The sequence below is a fragment of the Neoarius graeffei genome, chromosome 12 (genome assembly GCF_027579695.1).
Source record: "Neoarius graeffei isolate fNeoGra1 chromosome 12, fNeoGra1.pri, whole genome shotgun sequence".
Lineage (NCBI taxonomy): Eukaryota > Metazoa > Chordata > Actinopteri > Siluriformes > Ariidae > Neoarius > Neoarius graeffei.
The window spans coordinates 18,268,835-18,287,460 of record NC_083580.1 but is presented as its reverse complement, the minus strand read 5'-3'; the positions used below and the strand labels follow the sequence as shown (position 1 = coordinate 18,287,460).

The 18,626-nt window shown below is 37.1% G+C and overlaps 1 protein-coding gene across 1 annotated transcript in view; it reads right to left on the bottom strand.

Moving 5' to 3' along the window:
- lhx5 (LIM homeobox 5) overlaps positions 1-17,854 on the bottom strand; it is a 31,910-nt gene extending 14,056 nt beyond the window's left edge. Inside the window, exons 1-4 of the mRNA XM_060935004.1 lie at positions 17,682-17,854; positions 15,106-15,329; positions 12,313-12,590; positions 241-406 (exon numbers count right to left, since the gene is read on the bottom strand). Coding sequence (XP_060790987.1) covers positions 241-406; positions 12,313-12,590; positions 15,106-15,329; positions 17,682-17,854 — 841 coding nt within the window. The remainder of the gene's footprint in view (positions 1-240; positions 407-12,312; positions 12,591-15,105; positions 15,330-17,681) is intronic.
- Positions 17,855-18,626: the final 772 nt, after the last annotated feature.

Here is an 18,626-nt window from a genome sequence, read left to right as displayed (position 1 = left end):
TGATGGAATGGGTGGGTAGATAGGTGAGGGAGTAGTGAAATAAGTAAGTGAGGGAGATGGAGAAAAGGGAGAGTAAGGAGACAGAGAATCTTTTGTTATTTCAAGGTGAGGTAAAGGGTTTGTGATTTGCCTGAGTGTTGCCTGAAAAATGTGCTTTTGTGCTGTGTATGAAGGACAATTGGTTGTGTGTTTAAAAGGGGAAGGAATAATGAACAGAAGGGTTTTTTTTCTCTCTCATACCTCCATAGTAGCCATATCCCCCAGGGCCAAGGAGATCAGACTCGTCGAGTCTGCTGCCCAGTGGCCTCATCCTCCTTGGTCCTCTGAAAAAAGCATGGCGCCGGGCGCCGAGAGCACTGAGCTGCTTCATCCTGCGTTCCTTTGACCGTCTGTTCTGAAACCACACCTGAAAGGAAAGAGAGATGGCTCGAGAGACAAATACAGGCAACAATGAAGAAGGCTGAGGAGACAGACTGTAGAACAAGTCATGTCTGATGTGACCAAGTCACAGTATTTATCCAAAAATCCTGCTGAGATTTTTTTTTTTAAATTTGTACATCCATATCACTGGCTTACTAGAATTAGAAATAAAACCTCCATGTTCTTTCAAAGGCCTGTGAAAAGCTCATTCATGAATATTCCTATTTCATGAATATGCATTTATATACAAGAGAATATTTATCCTGCATTTATTTCTACACTGCATGTAAACAACCACAGCGTGTGCCTGTAGAATAGCATTTGTAAATGTATCTACTGTAAATGGAAGTTATGCATTTATAAATATCATACAACTATACTGTATTAGCCACAACAATGTGATTCAGTTAATGTATCCGTATCATGTAATATTTAAGACAATAACTGAACAAGCGGGGCGGCACGGTGGTGTAGTGGTTAGCACTGTCGCCTCACAGCAAGAAGGTCTGGGTTTGAGCCCCGTGGCCGGCGAGGGCCTTTCTGTGTGGAGTTTGCATGTTCTCCCTGTGTCCGCGTGGGTTTCCTCCGGGTGCTCCGGTTTCCCCCACAGTCCAAAGACATGCAGGTTAGGTTAACTGGTGACTCTAAATTGACCGTAGGTGTGAATGTGAGTGTGAATGGTTGTCTGTGTCTATGTGTCAGCCCTGTGATGACCTGGCGACTTGTCCAGGGTGTACCCCGCCTTTCGCCCATAGTCAGCTGGGATAGGCTCCAGCTTGCCTGCGACCCTGTCGAACAGGATAAAGCGGCTAGAGATAATGAGATGAGATGAGACTGAGCAAGCTGTTTGTCCTAAAGCAGGGTGTTATCCATTCGATCCATTTTAGCCAGTCTCTTGTAACGAGTCTCATGTCATATCTGAAACCTGTATTAAATAAAGATATGCTTAAATGCCATTTACTTTTTTCTCACAAATTTGCTGCTGTCTTATATACAGTAATACATAATATATACTCAATGCTATTTCTAATGTGTAAGTTAATCATTGTCAGTACAGATACTGTGTTAAATAATATAAAATATGCTAATATTTCTTAAAACTTTGGACAGTTCTTTTTAGATATTTTGGTGCACCATTAAATACAACTACGTTAAAATAATTAAAGCATAACATATCCTAGACCTAGTTCTTACTGTAGAGCTTGCCAGTCATAATTTAACAGTATCATAACAATAAATGCTGAACAGCTAGGCTAACAATATGAGCATCTACAGCCTCAGACTCTCACACACGCTCAACAGTATTAATTGCGATTGACTATGATTTCTGCATGTCAACACATAGTGACAGCAGAGGGAAGAAAAATAAAACACCCTATAAAATGTGTCATAAATCATATTCAGTATCTGGGAATGTTTTGTGTGTGTGTGTGTGTGTGTGTGTGTGTGTGTGTGTGTGTACTGAAAACATAACTATGATATATTTTTGTGCAGTGTTAGCTATAGCCAAAGTATCTAATATACTTTGTATCCATATAAAGTATCCATAGATATAATTCAACATGTTTACACTAATAGTTCAATTGGAATTGAACTGAACTGAATTAATAGTTAGAGCATATACAAGTACATGATAAAAAATCTGATATCTAATCTGAAATCTGATATCTGATACCTAAACTGATATCATAAAAGTAAAAAATGAAATAGATATAAATCATATGCCAAAATGGTATGATCACTTAAATATGAACACATGTACCAGTACTTCTTCATGCAATTATTCAATCATCCAATCATGTAGCAGCAGCACAATGCTTAAAATCATGTGGGTACATGTCAAGAGCTTCAGCTAATGTTCACATCAAATATTATGAGGAATGGGGAGAAAATGTGATCTCAGTGACTTTATGGCATGGTTGTTGGTGATGCACATACTGGTTTGATTGTTTAACAAAAACTGCTGATCTCCTAAGATTTTTATGCTCGAGAGTTTACACAGAATGATGCAAACCAAACCAAACCAAACCCAAACAACCAACCAACCAACCAACCAAACAAACAAACAAACAACCAACCAGAAAAATCCATTGAGCGGTAGTTCTGCAGGTGATAATACCTTGTTGTTGAAAGAGGTCAGAGGAGAATGGCCAACTGGTTTGAGCTGACAGGAAGGCTATGATAGCTCAAATAACAAAATGGGTAAAAAACCCATGGTGAGCAGAAAAGCACATCAGAACTAACAAAATCTCTAACCCTTAGGTAGATGGCCTACAACAGCAGAAGACCACATCAAGTTCCAGTCCTGTCAGCCAAGAACACCAATCTGAAGCTACACTTACCAATTAGCCCAACCTGCATGTCTTTGGACTGTGGGGGAAACCGGAGCACCCAGAGGAAACCCATGCAGACAGGGGGGAGAACATGCAAACTCCACACAAAAAGGCCCCTGATGGCCACTGGGCTCGAACCCAGAACCTTCTTGCTGTGAGGTGAAAGTGCTAACCACTACACTACTATGCTGCCCTAAACTGATATCATAAAAGTAAAAAATGAAATAGAATTGAAATAAATGTAACATAATTAGGTAAAACAAAGAAAATTCGACCTACACTTAAAGGAGAACTGAAGTAATTTTTAAACTTGCTTTATTTTTTAATTAACGTGTTATTCAGTTACGTTTTCGGTTTTAGTAACCTTATATCGTGACTTGTATTGGCAACTATCCATCCATTCATCCATTATCTGTAGCCATTTATCCTGTCCTACAGGGTCGCAGGCAAGCTGGAGCCTATCCCAGCTGACTACGGGCGAAAGGCGGGGTACACCCTGGACGAGTCGCCAGGTCTTCGCAGGGCTGACACATAGACACAGACAACCATTCACACTCACATTCACACCTACAGTCAATTTAGAGTCACCAGTTAACCTAACCTGCATGTCTTTGGACTGTGGGGGAAACCGGAGCACCCGGAGGAAACCCACGTGGACACGGGGAGAACATGCAAACTCCACACAGAAAGGCCCTCGCCGGCCACAGGGCTCAAACCCGGACCTTCTTGCTGTGAGGCGACAGCGCTAACCACTACACCACCGTGCCGCCCCGAAATTCCTCCAGATTCCTTAAATCATTTAATGATATACACCAGAGAAGGTGAAATATCCAAATATCTTCTTATCCTTTTTTTTGAAGAACATTGTTTTAAAGCATTTCAATAATTTTCTCATGCATTTGTTGACAAACTGGAGCTCCTCAGCCCATCTTTGCTCCTCAAAGACAAGGCCTTTCCAGGATACTGCTTTTGCACCAAATCATAATTACAGTCACCTGTTGACATTGCCTGTTTCAAATCACATCATTATTTAATTGTTTTACTTCATTACTAGCCTTAAATTGCCCCCATCCCACCTTATTTTGGAATGTGTTGTAGGCCTGAAACACAGGAATGGATGTATGTTAACAAATGAAATGAAGTTCACCAGACAAAACATGAAATATCTTGGATTCATACTGTCTGCAATGAAATACAAATCAAAGTAAATTTTGAAATCACTGCTTTTTTTTTTAATCTACATTTTCCGTACCATCCCAACTTTTCCTGATTTGGGGTTACAGTGAGTTGACAAACATACCATTTGGATAAAATAAAGCATAAGTTTTGCTATGCTGTCTATTAACTAGAGGTCATATTTGTTCTTCATCTCTTTGTCCTTTGAGTTGAGTTTATTGTTTTATGTGCTATTTTGCTAGCTAGTGATTAGCTAATTTGCCATCAGGTTATTATTGGAACACATTACCATTAAACATATCATCAGGCTTCATATATTTTTCAGTTTAGCTAACTTTTATTGCTTACTTCCTTTAAATGCTGTTACCTTTATACTGTATTATGCACGGGCGATTGCTCTAAGACAACGAGGGAGGCTCAGCCTCCTCTAAAAATGACGAACATCGTGTAGGATGAATTGCGCTAGGCTTATGTTATAGCCGACCTTATAACATTGCTATTTCAGATCCAGAATCATAGAAATATATGTGCTCAACCCAACTACAGTGCGAAATCATTCCGTTATAACTTTCCCCAGTTTGCCTAATGTGTGCGTGAATTTTTCCCCCTCGTGACAGCGCGATGCAGCCCAGCCTCAGTGGACTTCAATGGCATTTGGGAGCTATGCGCTTTTCAATATCAAAATACAAGACGATTATTGAACAAATACTGCAAAAACGCCCGCCCACGGAGTCCCACGGACTCCCAGCCTCAGTGGACTTCAATGGCATTTGGGAGCTATGCGCTTTTCAATATCAAAATGCAAGACGGTTATCGGACAAATACTGCGAAAATGCCCGCCCCACGGACTCCCAGCCTCAGAGTGGGAGGGACATGGCAAAGCGTTCCGTGAGGAGACTGGTGATTGGTGAAAGTGGTCGGATATTTTTTTTGATTGACAGCTCGTTTCAAATATAGACAGGCAGCGGTGAATTTCAGTTCAGTCCCATGCGGATTCGCAAGTGCTGTGGTGTATTGTAAGAGATCGGCTTACATTTCGATTTCATTCATTACATACAGTTTCTACCAGCTTTTTTAGTTTGTATATATTTTCATTGTAAATAAAGTGTAAATATAGTGTTGTCAAGTTTGCTATCTTAGTTCCAGAAATTTCGTTTATTTGAGTGACTGAACTTGAACTTGAGGGGGCTAGTCAGCTAGCAAGAAAGCTGCGCACGGATGCCAAGCATTGCTGATTTAAGTTTGGCGAAGCCATTTGCCAGTCTTCCTTTCGAGGAAAAAATTAAAATTAAAGAGCAGGGTAGACCAACGCCTCAAATTGACTTGGTGAAAAAGGTAGGGAATAATACTCGTTCCTTTCAGCTCTCCTGGTACGAGAAAGTGAATTGGCTAACAGCAAATGACCCACATCAACAACAGTAAATAGGCTACTTTAGTAATATGTCATGGATGGACCAAAAATATAGAATCTATTTAAAATGTTTATGCTGAGTATATTATATTGGAATATATATTTTTCTGGATATGAATTAAACACAGCTACAATTTGGAAAACATTTTTAAACAAAAACACAGCCAAGAACATTTCACACTACAGACCTGGATTAAAAGTGAAGGGTTATCAAAATTGTCAATAAAACATTTCTCAGTCAAAATAAGTAAAACACAGGGAAAGTGTCATTGAATGAAATGTGTGGCACCCAGCTCTATGTTTGGCTCCCCAAGGTCAGTGCTTGTGCCTATTCCAGAACACTCTGCTGTTACTGCTGAGGTTCCTGACAAAGAGCTGCTTTCAATAATGATCAATTTTTAAACAACATGCCACAATTTTAAAATATAAAAATGTTAAAATATACCCCCCCAACACCACCATCATGTATATTGGACAGTAGGCTAATGGGCCAAAAGAACCTGTTATTTCACAGTTTGTGACCCTGCCAGATCAGCCAGATCAGAGGCAAGAGTATGGGCAAAATTGATCTGTTTTTTCTTTTTTCTTTTAAAATCTGGAAATATTGTAACCGACCAGCCTCCCCTGTTTGAAAGACTACCAGCCGCCACTGGTATTATGCCAAGTATTATACTTTTATTGTATTTTACACAATTATTTTTTAAAATTATGTTTATATACACAGTACTGTAAAAAGTCTTAAACACGTAAAGAAATGCTGTAGACCAAAAATGGCTTAACAATAGTTAAATGAAATGTTTCAACATTAAAAAAATTACTATAAACAGCAGTAAGCCATAATTAATGAAATAAAGTCAATATTTGGTGTGAGACAACTCTCTGCTTTGAAAAATAGTAATCTCAGGTACAATGAGTGCAGTTTTATAATGAAATGAGCTGTAGGTTTTACTGAGCATCTTGCAAAACCAGCCACAGTTCTTCTGGACACTTTGACTGTCTCACTCGCTTCTTCATTTTGCACCAAAACCCAGTAGCCTTCATTATGTTTTCTTTTTAATCTGAAAAGTGCTCTCTTATGCAATATGCTGCTCAGATACAAACTTTTTTTTCTGTAATCTTTAATTTTGTGCTGGAAAACGAACGTTTGGACTCTAAAATGTTTTTGGATTGACTTGATAATGTAGAAATGATAAAGTAGAAATCTATAACAAAGTTTGTATGGAAAAATAGGGTGTCTAATAGGGTGCATCAGTTGCCCCCTAAAAATGAAAAGTTCCTCCGATCATGATGCATTTTTGTTTTTATGTTCCTTTTGGTAAGAAAACACACTGGGTGAAATATTTTGACAAAATTCAAAAGTTTAATGGTGGCACCAGGAGCTCAAAGTTATGGAAAAAGCTGCTATTTTATGACTTTTATGACAAAATTTCGATCACTTTTCATGAAACATTATGGCACCTTATAGAGTATACCAAATATCTTAGACACACATTTTTAGTTCATATTCTAAATATATTATCAAGCACAGTTTGAGTTTTAGCTGTTCATTGAATCATTGTTCAACTACTTTTAAACACTACAAATGTATTATGAATCACATTAATGCTTCTCAATCCCTTGCAAAGGTTCTTAACATGATCTCTGGGTCACAAGAAATCAATAAATGGAGTCCAACATTGTGATTCAAACCTCATGCGAAAACATAAAATAAGCATTTTTTGGCAAAAAATGAACCTCATGGTGCCACCATTAGACTTTTGAATATGGTCAAAAAATTTTACAGGATGTCTTTATTGGTGAAAAGGAACACCCAAACAAAAATGCATCAGATTTTATGAAAGTGAGGGCAACTGATGCACCCAACATTTGCTTTTACTTGAGTTCACAAAAACACTATCATTTGCTTCCATTTACTTCAGTTTTTACTTTGCACTGTAAAACGTTGAGTTGATTTTAATTGCATAACGTATAAAATGTATAAATGAAGTATATAAATATAAATAAATAAAGTTTATTATTATTATTATCTCATTTTCTCCCTTATTTGGTCAACTGCCCACTGACCAGCCAGCTCTCCTCTATCATACCACAGCTACAAACTGAAGAGGAAGAAGGATAACTTGTGCTTCAACCCAGACCCATGAAGCCTGTCTCCCTTGTTCTGCATCACAGGGCAGTTTAACACACTTAGAGGAAAGTTATATCTGCCCTCTTCTGCATACCTGAGCTCTTGGGTTCTGATCACAGATGGCTGTCGAATCACTGGGATTCTAATTCACAAATCTCCCAAAGATACGGTGAATTCTTTTCTGTTGTTCTGTTTTTTTTTGATGAAGCTGCCCAAAATAAATAAATAAATAAATCTCAATGACCAGTACTTGTTGTAATTCCAATAAATGCTCTTTAATCGAACACGAGAACGTGTTTTTCTTTTCACAGTGGCCTAATGTCTTCCTTTTCTAATTCCATGAGGTGATGTGCTCCAGAAACATGCAATAAGCTGGAAAAGCACTTCAGTCACTCCAGATTTGCACTTGTATAAAATAAGATATACTTATTATAGCTTGGTGCAGGATTTAGGGCTAATAAAAAAGGTGTGACCTTGTTAAAAAAAAGCCTCCTTTCTTTGAAAGATGAGGATCATTTACATTTATTTCCATCATACAATCTTACACGATTTGAACTTTGACTTCCTAGACATGTGTCATCATCAAACACATGAACATTAAAAAAAATTAAGTTAAAAAGTTTTCTACCACAGAAGCAATGTGTTAGATACACTGCACACTACTGTCAAACAGTTGCATGAAGTATCTGCGAGATGAAACTTTTTAACACAGCAGTCCAGCTTAAAAGGTTCAAACATAATCTTGCATTTAAAAAAAAAGTGTATTTATATCAAAGTGTGATTTCCACAGACAGGAAGAGGTATATATGTCCCTAACTTTAATATAATCAGCTTTCAGCAGCAAAGTAGAAGGGAAAGAAAGCAGTGAAAACATCTAACCCAAAGTGACACTGTTATTCCTGATAACACGGTGCAATGATGTTTTTGGCACTGCATAATGAATCACATCAGAGATAAAAATCTCTGGGAGACCAGATTGTTTGGAAAGAAAAAGAAAGAGAAGTTCAAAAAAGGTGTGTATCCATTCAAATATGAATGAATTAAAAAAATTCAGCCATCACAACTACTCACATGGTTTCAACCAGGGACTGTTACGTTAAATAATTTAAAAAGAAGCTTTAAAAGGATGATGCCATCAAAAGACCATGAGCCAAACACACACACACACACACACACACACACACACACACACACACACACCATTTCTCCCAAATAACTTATTTCTATCATCCTTTATCTATTCTCTCTTCATGTATACAAAGCTTTTACAACACTTTGCATGTTTTATAATGAAAAATCACACAAACGTGAGAGAACTCCCTACTAAAAGGAGAGAGAGAAAAAGAAAGAAAGAAAGAAAGAAAGAAAGAAAGAAAACACATACCCAGCATGTGTACCTAAAACCTTTTAAGCATTCCTCACCATGCTTAACAAACACCTGCTTATTGAGAACAAGTGTCTAACTGTTGAGTAGATTTTTATGGAAATGTTTGCCCTCCTCCTGACTGAGCATTGCTTAGGGATTACACACGCGCGCGCTCACACACACACACACACACACACACACACACACACACACACACACGTTTGTCTCACCATCCTTGTGAGGACCTTCCACTGACATTATTGTAGTTAATTAATACTGCGCCTGCACCTAACCCTAACCTTAACCTCAGTAATGAAAAGGAAACTTTTTGTCTCATTTATTTATGTTAAAAACCCCTCACAACAACAGCAATTTCCTTGTGGGGACCATCCAAATGTCCCCACAAGGTCGAAATTGTCAGATTGTGGGAACATTTGCTCCTCAGTAGTATGTAAACACACACACACACACACACACACACACACACACACACACACACGCCCTGCTACACCGACACAGGCACCCTTGTCCACATTTAACATTTAACACTGCAATAAGCAGCAATAATAATAATAATAATAATAATAATAATAATAGTCAAAGGCCACCTCTATTTTGACGAATAAAAACGGCTAAAGCAGTATGATTATTGATGGGTGTGTATGAGTATAAATACACAGTGTGTGTGGAAGGAGACGAGAGAAGCTTGGAAGTGAGAAACCGTTATTGCTTTGGCCTAATTTGCACCCTATCGGTTTTCAGCAAAAATCTGTGTTAAGGTGAAAAAAAAATTACTACTGATTACCATACAGCAGTCACACATAGAAAATGCATTCATGTGTAGAAATATTCATTACAAATTCCAATAAATCAATCAATATGCTTAACAAATGCTTAGGGTTTGACCTGGATGTGACTGTTACGTGAACTGTACACCAACTAAATGAGTTATACTGTAAAATAAGCGCACTATAAGGAGAAAAGACCGTCTACAGGGGTTCTCAAACTTCTTTTTTGCAGCCTGGGACTTCTTTAAATGTAAAATGAATCCCCCAGATCCTCTCTTATCACAAAGCAATGATTCAAATATTCAGCTCATTTAAAAAAGAAAAAAAAGAAAAAAAATCTATACAACAATATATTGCCTATTTATTTGAGCCTTCAAGTTTCTTGTATATTCCTGAACTTTCAGACAGAACAGAGTCGGTCCAATTTCATATTATTTACAGGCTGATTGATTTTTTTATTTACTGAGATGTGGATTAAATTCAAACAAACAAAGATCTATAAAAAAACTGATAAACATAATAACCTTGATAATGATGAGCTGTGAGTTTTGTAACAAATTAAAAACAACAACAACAACAACAACAACAACAACAACAACACGTGCTTCATGGAGCTTTGGGGTTTCCCGAACCCCATTTTGAGAACCACTGGTCTAGAAAATACATTAAAATAAATACTAAGTGTGATATATGTTTCTCTTTAAGTGCTTATGCTTCATCAGAGCTGCAAAACTTTCAGAAGTGATACATGATCAATTCCACAACACCGTTGAATGATTCTAAGCAATTTTTTTTCACAGATCTTTTCATACAGTGTGTCATGCCCATGTGCCACTGATACGATACGGTTATCAGTAGTCACATTTTATATTCATACATAAATGAAATGTGATGTGAGATCATTTATCTAGGAAGATTATTAAGCCATACTTTTATTCCTTCAGTAAAACTTCATTCACTATAGTGATTATATGATGTTCAAGTATTTAAATGTATATACGTCTGTGACTTAAAAAATTTTTTTTTTAAATGATTTGCTTAAAAAAATCTGGACAAGTGATAAGTTTGTGTTAGTTCACATCCTTACTTATATTGCTGAGAAAATAGAAGGATAGCTTTTTTTTCTTCTAAATCTAGAAATTTAATTTAGTCATTTAGTTATTTAAGTGCTCAGTAGGGTGCATCAGTTGCCCCCTAAAAATGAAAAGTTCCTCCGATCATGATGCATTATTGTTTTTATGTTCCTTTTGGTAAGAAAACACACTGGGTGAAATATTTTGACAAAATTCAAAAGTTTAATGGTGGCACCAGGAGCTCAAAGTTATGGAAAAAGCTATGACTCTTATGACAAAATTTCGATCACTTTTCATGAAACATTATGGCACCTTATAGAGTATACCAAATATCTTAGATACACATTTTTAGTACATATTCTAAATATATTATCAAGCACAGTTTGAGTTTTAGCTGTTCATTGAATCATTGTTCAACTACTTTTAAACAATACAAATGTATTATGAATCACATTAATGCTTCTCAATCCCTTGCAAAGGTTCTTAACATGATCTCTGGCTCACAAGAAATCAATAAATGGAGTCCAACATTGTGATTCAAACCTTACGCGAAAACATAAAATAAGCGTTTTTTGACAAAAAATGAACCTCATGGTGCCACCATTAGACTTTTGAATATGGTCAAAAAATTTTACAGGATGTCTTTATTGGTGAAAAGGAACACCCAAACAAAAATGCATCAGATTTTATGAAAGTGAGGGCAACTGATGCACCCTAATGATTAGATCTACTAAAAGTAAAAAATAAAAAATAAATCAACACTTCTTCTGACTGTCCTTGTGCATTCTCTCCGCATCGAGCTCATTTCATTTTTTTCTTACCTTTAAGACTTGCATGAATACTATGTACATTTTTTCACACTAAAGATGCAATAATAATAATAATAATAATAATAATAATAATAATAATAATAATAAATTTTTCAGTGCAGGTTCTCCAATGAAAATAAAGCAAGGAAATAAATAAATAAATAAATAAATAAATAAATAAATAAAAATCAATAATTCGAACAAAAAATGAATCAGTCCTGACTGAAACGGCCTTCAACCATCACAAAATTAAACATCAATGTTATTGTGAAAAGCCTGCAATTTGTTATTTATTTATTTAAACTTTTAGATGCACAAGATGTTTTTATTTTTCACACGTGATTATTCACACGTAGTGTGAAATACAGATTTTGTATTATACAAATATATATATTTTGTATTATATATTTTGTATTAATACAAAAAAAAAAAAAAAAAAAAAAAAAAAAAAATATATATATATATATATATATATATATATATATATATATGTGTGTGTGTGTGTGTGTGTGTGATCCCACGTGTTCACATTTTTAAATTCTCAGTCCATGTTGAAACGCACTTTCACATTTTCTTTTCAGGTGATCACAATCACATATTATTCATTCAGTCACACGTGGGTGTTGGGGGGGAGGGAAAGTTTTTATTTTTTCCCCCCGATAACAACAGGCCTATATGTTACAAGGTGAAAGCGGGATAATTATAATTATGATATTATTGACTGATGCGTTTAGGCGCGCGCACAAAACGCCCCAAGCGGTCTAAAAGGTGTAAGCGTTCCCCCTGCGCGCGCGTTAAACCAGGTTACCTGAATGACTCGCATGTTGAGGCCGGTCTCCTGCGCGAGCTGCTCGCGGATGTGACGTGTTGGTTTCGGCGTGGCCACGAACGCCGCTTTGAGCGTCTCCAGCTGTTTGGCCTTGATGGTGGTGCGCGGGCCGCGGCGCTTCTGGCACGCGCTCTGCTCCTCGCCCTCGTTGGTGTTCGTGTCCTTGTCCGAGCACGTGGAATTGTCCGTCTCTTTTGGGTCGTCCGCGGTTGGTTCGGGCAGGTCGGGCGACAGGCTGCGGTCGGTGCACGACGACACTGCGAGGCGCAGTGAGACAAGGACAGATCCAGATTAGTACCGGAACATCAAATCGCGACATCGGACATAAATCCAAGACTGTGATTGAATGCAGTGTATAAGCACAAGTATTGTAAAAACAGCTGACTGATTTAACATTACAAAAAGCCAAAGCCTTGACCTGTGTGCTTTTCTTCCAACATTTTTCTTAATTGTCGATTATTAACAGACTCCAAGCATTATTGATATGTTTATTTAAAGACTACAACTCTCAAGCGTTTGTAAACAATAAATGTCAACGGACTGCTACACAGGCTATTAACACAACCCATATTTACTTGATAAGCACACACCAGATGAATGTGCAACCTGTCATTATATGCAATTATCCGACACACGAGAGCTTCTTATTCCTGAACCTTCCACCCACAGAAACCAAACTGTATTAAAATCTATTTACAGCCTTTCCCATACTTATTGTGAATATTGCAGTTAGTTTTTGGTTGACATTTGGTATAGCCTTGTGTTTGCAGGTCATTCACGGTGAACCAAACTCAAGTAGCCAGTCAACTACTTGAGGCAAATTAAAATAAATAAATAAATAAATAAACTTTAATAGTGATCGTAATCACATGAATCACATGCCGAACCCCTCTGAGGACCATGTAGCGTATGATGCGACAACATATTCCGAATTCCTAATTGCCCCCGCCATATTGCCTCCAGCACTAAAAGAACGAACCCGCTGCTTTACTCACAGTGTCACTACTTCACGTGTCCTCGTGGTGGCGCTTTATCGATTTGAGAAACGAGGCGTGAACAGAAACAGAAAGTACGTCAAGCTGCTGCAGACTTTTTGCGCGCCAGTTGACATGCGCGAAACTATTCTTTATTCGAGCAACAAACAAAAACAAAGTGAGTACTTGGCTCCAGAAAACAGACCTCTTGGCTTAGCATAACTATGAGTATAATGTCTTAAAGCAATAATTAAAATTGATTAAGCTATATTTAATGATCTACAGTGACAGCTAATGATCTAAATATGCTATGTAGCCTTTATTATATATTTAAAAAAAAGACAATCTACAGTATGTTCTTGATTAAGAAAAAGACAACTCACTTAACTGTACCTTCTCTCACTGCTTGGTACCATATAAAGTACCTTTTGCACATATATATATATATATATATATATATATATATATATATATATATATATATATATATATATATAAAACCTAAGAGACATACAGAGTGCATTTGAAGCTTTAGTAGCAAAGTATTTATTATTAAAAATATTTATTATAGTATATTCACCTTTCCAGGTAAAAAAATAAAGGGGTCACCTGAGCGACAAGGTACTCTTTTTTTTCTGAGAAAGTATATAGGCCTGGCTTTGTTTATAGTCAGCCAATTGGTCAATATTGAGCTGCTGCTGCTGCTTGTAACATGATGTGTATAAAGTTAAAACCACCTCAAAAAAATTGTACTTTCAGTGTTATAACTTTGAAACATTCCACATAAACGTGACTGCGTGACCACTGGAGCCTATATGAAGCACTGCTTTAATGAGGAGGATAACAAGAACTGCATGTAATCTAAATAAAATAGCCAACTCAGCACTCAGCGTATGACATATGCTTAGACACAAAACAGCACAACACAATAGATAAACATACTGAATAGGGAAAAGGTCGATTGATGGACTGCGACACATATTACACTGATGTAGGTGCCCCCCCCCCAAAAAAAAAAAAAAAAAAAAAGTTGTACACACAGGTTGCTTCTTAAAACATAGACGAGAATAATTCAAACTAATTTGAGCCATAATTCCTGCCAAATATTGTTTTATAGTCATATAGTCGAGAAAGACTCACAAATATACTCTGACGTGATTTTTAAAAATATATATTTTACGCGCAATTAGCTTAATACACTGTAAAAAATGATTTGTTGTTTTAACTTAAAAAAGTTAGTGCAAGGGTTGCCTTAAGGGCTGCCTTAAAATTTTGAGTTCACTGAAATTAATATAGTAAATTCACAACAATTTAACTTACTATGTGAATTCCAGTGAACTCAAAATTTTAAGGCAGCCCTTGCACTAACTTTTTTAAGTTAAAACAACAAATATTTTTTTTTACAGTGTAGAAGGCGTCTCCTATATGTCACCTTAGAGTACCATACAGCATGAAATATGCGCTATATAGCCTTGAGCAATGCATCTGTATGTTTAAAAGGAATTAATTTACAGCATCAATCATCATCATCATCATCATCATCATCATCATCATCTTCATCAACAACAACAACTTTAGAAACTCAAGACACTAAGCATATTGGTAGTATATTTCACAGTTAGGGTTATGGGGAAATTATAATAGAGGCGGAGACATGCGGTGCCACGCACGAGAATACGACACAATGACGTAGGAGAACATAAACACGCTGTCCGTGGTTCTGAAGTTTTTTTTTAATATGCATCACACAGCTGTATGCATCTCTCTCTCTCTCTCTCTCTCTCTCTCTCTCTCTCACCTGAATTCAGGTTGACCTCTCTGATAGCGCTGGCGCTCAAGTAGTCCTCCTTGCACACGAACTTGTTCTCGTCGATGACGTAGAGCTCCTCGCCCGTGGATAGCTGCTTGTTGCAGACCATGCACGTGAAGCAGTTCAAATGAAATACTTTACTGCGCGCCTTGCGCACCAGGTCGCTGGGTGAAATGCCCTGAAAACAGCCCGCACACTTTGTGCCAAAACGCCTGCAATGAAGACATAACATTTATAACATTAGAAATAATAATAATAATAATAATAATAATAATAATAATAATAATAATAATAATGCCGATGCTATTATTACGGGGACTTGTTTTTCATGTTTAGCATGTCGATTTTACTTGGAAACGTAAAAAAAATAATTTAAGACATAACTGGACATCACGGGCCACTTCTTTAAAACCTAATTAAAGGTACACCCTTCATAGTAACACACCATCGACAAGGTAAAGTAGTTTATTACCTTTATTTCAGATATAATAATAATAATAATAATAATAATAATAATAATAATAATAATAACTCTGCAAATTAATAAACACAACAATAAATAAATGCCCTTATGTAACAAAACATCCCAGATTAATCGACCATATCTCATACCGATTAATCGCTTTTAAAAAAAAGCTTTCTCCATCCATTTTCTCTACGAGTCTTTGTGCTGTCAGTCTTAAAGGAAAACAAATCCACTAACAACAGCAGCATCAGAGTTGTAGGCCAACGCAGCAGAGCGTAATGAGGTGATATTACAGGATTAACAAGACTAAATGTAAAACCGTGAAATTCCGAGTGGGAGGTGGAAAGACAATTGACACCTTCAAATACACAAACCGGATCGCTCATTCCGTAATTAGACATCACCAAAAAAAAAAAAAAAAAAATTATAATAAAACAAAACAAAACCAAACAAACAAATAAACAAACAAACAAAAAAAACAATAAACATCACAGAAATTTGCTCAGACTGGTGCACGGTTGTCTATTTATTTTATGATTGATCTTTTATGATATGCGTGTGCTAATCCATCACAGCATGCACAACTGCACGGTCTGATCGGCACAGCTTTCCCCCTGTCACTCACTCTCTCTCTCTCTCTCTCTCTCTCTCTCTCTCTCTCTCTCACACACACACACACACACGCAAATATTATGCAAAAGTTCGGAGTTTCTAAAACTATTAAAGGCAAAAACTAATAAAGTAAACTGAAAATGTAGTCATTATTCGCAGCAAATATTGAAAGAATAGAGAACAATAAAAATTATGAATCCTTTCGTCGGAAGTGAGAATAAGGCCTAAGGCTGATTCATTAATGTACTGTGTAATGTAGATACTGTAATCGACGAGTAGATACTGTGAGTGCTTCAGCCAAATACATACATACTCTGTATGTGTGTGTCTATATATATATATATATATATATATATATATATATATATATATATATATATATATATATATATATATACACACTAAATAAATCAATATTTTTAACAAAAATAGGCTACATGGAAGCTGAACTAAAACTGAAAGACTGCATATCAAATTTCAAGGGGCAAACAAATAAATAAAAAACATTAAATATAAAATAATAAAATATCAAATAAACAGTACATTACAAATCCATGACAGATTGATAGGCTTTTTTATTTATTATTCATTTTTTAGAAAAAAAAGGAGAACGCCTAGGGTTTATTTTAACACTAATGTACGAAATCTCCCCCATTTGTTTTGGTATGGAATCTCTCTCTCTCTCTCGCTCTCTCTCTCTTTTCAAATGCACTGAAAGGCCAAAACCACTACTTACACAACAAATGGACGCATTAGGGGTGATTAGAACTAATGGTCCCCACATTCACATGTGATGGTCAAGGCCGTTTGGGAAAACAATGCACAACACCAGATCACGTTCAACCTCTCTATATACAAATAACCGAACAACACCCCTGAGTGGGTGTTATACCCAAAGATACCAAGCATGGGGGAAAGAGATTTGGGGGTTTAAAATACACGGGTATTTTTTTCTTCAAATTTAAGGCCATGATAAATGAACATTTGTAAGTCTATAGAGATAAAAAGAACTCATATAAATATGTCCTCATTTAAAAAAAATAATACTGCAATTTTTGTATTTGGAATATACCTGTCAGTCTGGTGCTGATTTAGGATAGATTAAACATTTCCAGTATTTAAATGATTGACAATGGACACAGCTTAGAGAGCTTCTCGAGAATTAATTTATGCATTCATTTATTTATGGAATTGGTGTGCTAAATGCTAAGGACAAGAAAGACATTGGGCTAACGTTCACAAATCACGTTCAAGTGCCATAGTCAAGAGTAGACGTTTTGCGCGTACAAATGGTTTCAGCTGAACTAAAGACGACAAGCAAAGCAAAGCAGTTGTCATCAGTCAACAGCGACACAAACTTCGCCGATTTAATGCCAAAATTGTGAGTAATCCACAAAGACAGGGATGGTGATAAATCCTCGCACAAGACGTATTACCTGAAGAGCAGCACCACCACGCACGCTATACCACCACAAGCATCGCTTACCTGAAAAAGTCAATTTTGCAGTAAAGTTTGCCATCCCTGGAAAAGCACTTCTCGGTGAGGTTGCAGCTGCACTCACAGCACTGCACGCACTCGACGTGCCACGCGCGGTCCAACACGTTCAGTAGGAAGCGGTCCAGGATGGGCCTCGCGCACCCGGCGCAGTGCACCATCATCGCGTCGAGCTTCCCGCGAGCCACGCGGACCGGCAGCTTGACTTCCTCGAAGGAACACAAGGATGCTAAATATATATGTCTATATTTGAACCCCCCCCAAAATATCAGATTTTCCTCTCCACTATTAGAAGCGAACAGCCAGCACACTCTTGCTCCGGTGCGTTATTTCGCAACCTGCAGGCATCCAGACATCAGGAGCCATAAAAAAAAATCACAAAAACACACATTAACCCCCCATAAAATAACAAATTTCACTTTTTGTTTCACTTTTTGAATATTTCATACAGCTACATATATATTGTCCGTGGTCTGTGTGCGCGTGGAGGTGAGGGTGCCCGCTAAACGCTCGCGCTTTTCCTCGTCGCTGTGCCGCGGGTCGCGGGAGCCTCGCGCATCAGAATTCAGATTTGGTGACGTTGTGAGCAGTTTTGGCCAATCAGAGCCACGTTGTCATGGCAACCGGCTTAAATAATGGCACTGTCAGAGCGTCTTTAAATTGTGAAGGTAGGTGAACATTGGAGGCACCTTCTTGTTTTGCAGTGGGGTTTTCTCCCCTCTTTCAAAAAAAAAAAATCTCCCGTCTGACTGAATTAAAGAAAAACAACAACAACAACAACAACAACATTGGATAGAGAAACAAACCTATCGAGAAGACGCGACATTTGGACTGGAAGACGCGCTTTCTTCAGGAAATCCGTGAAAAATTCATCATTTCTTTCATCATAATTTATTATTAGGACAAACGCTTTGTTTTATTTTATTTTATCACGGT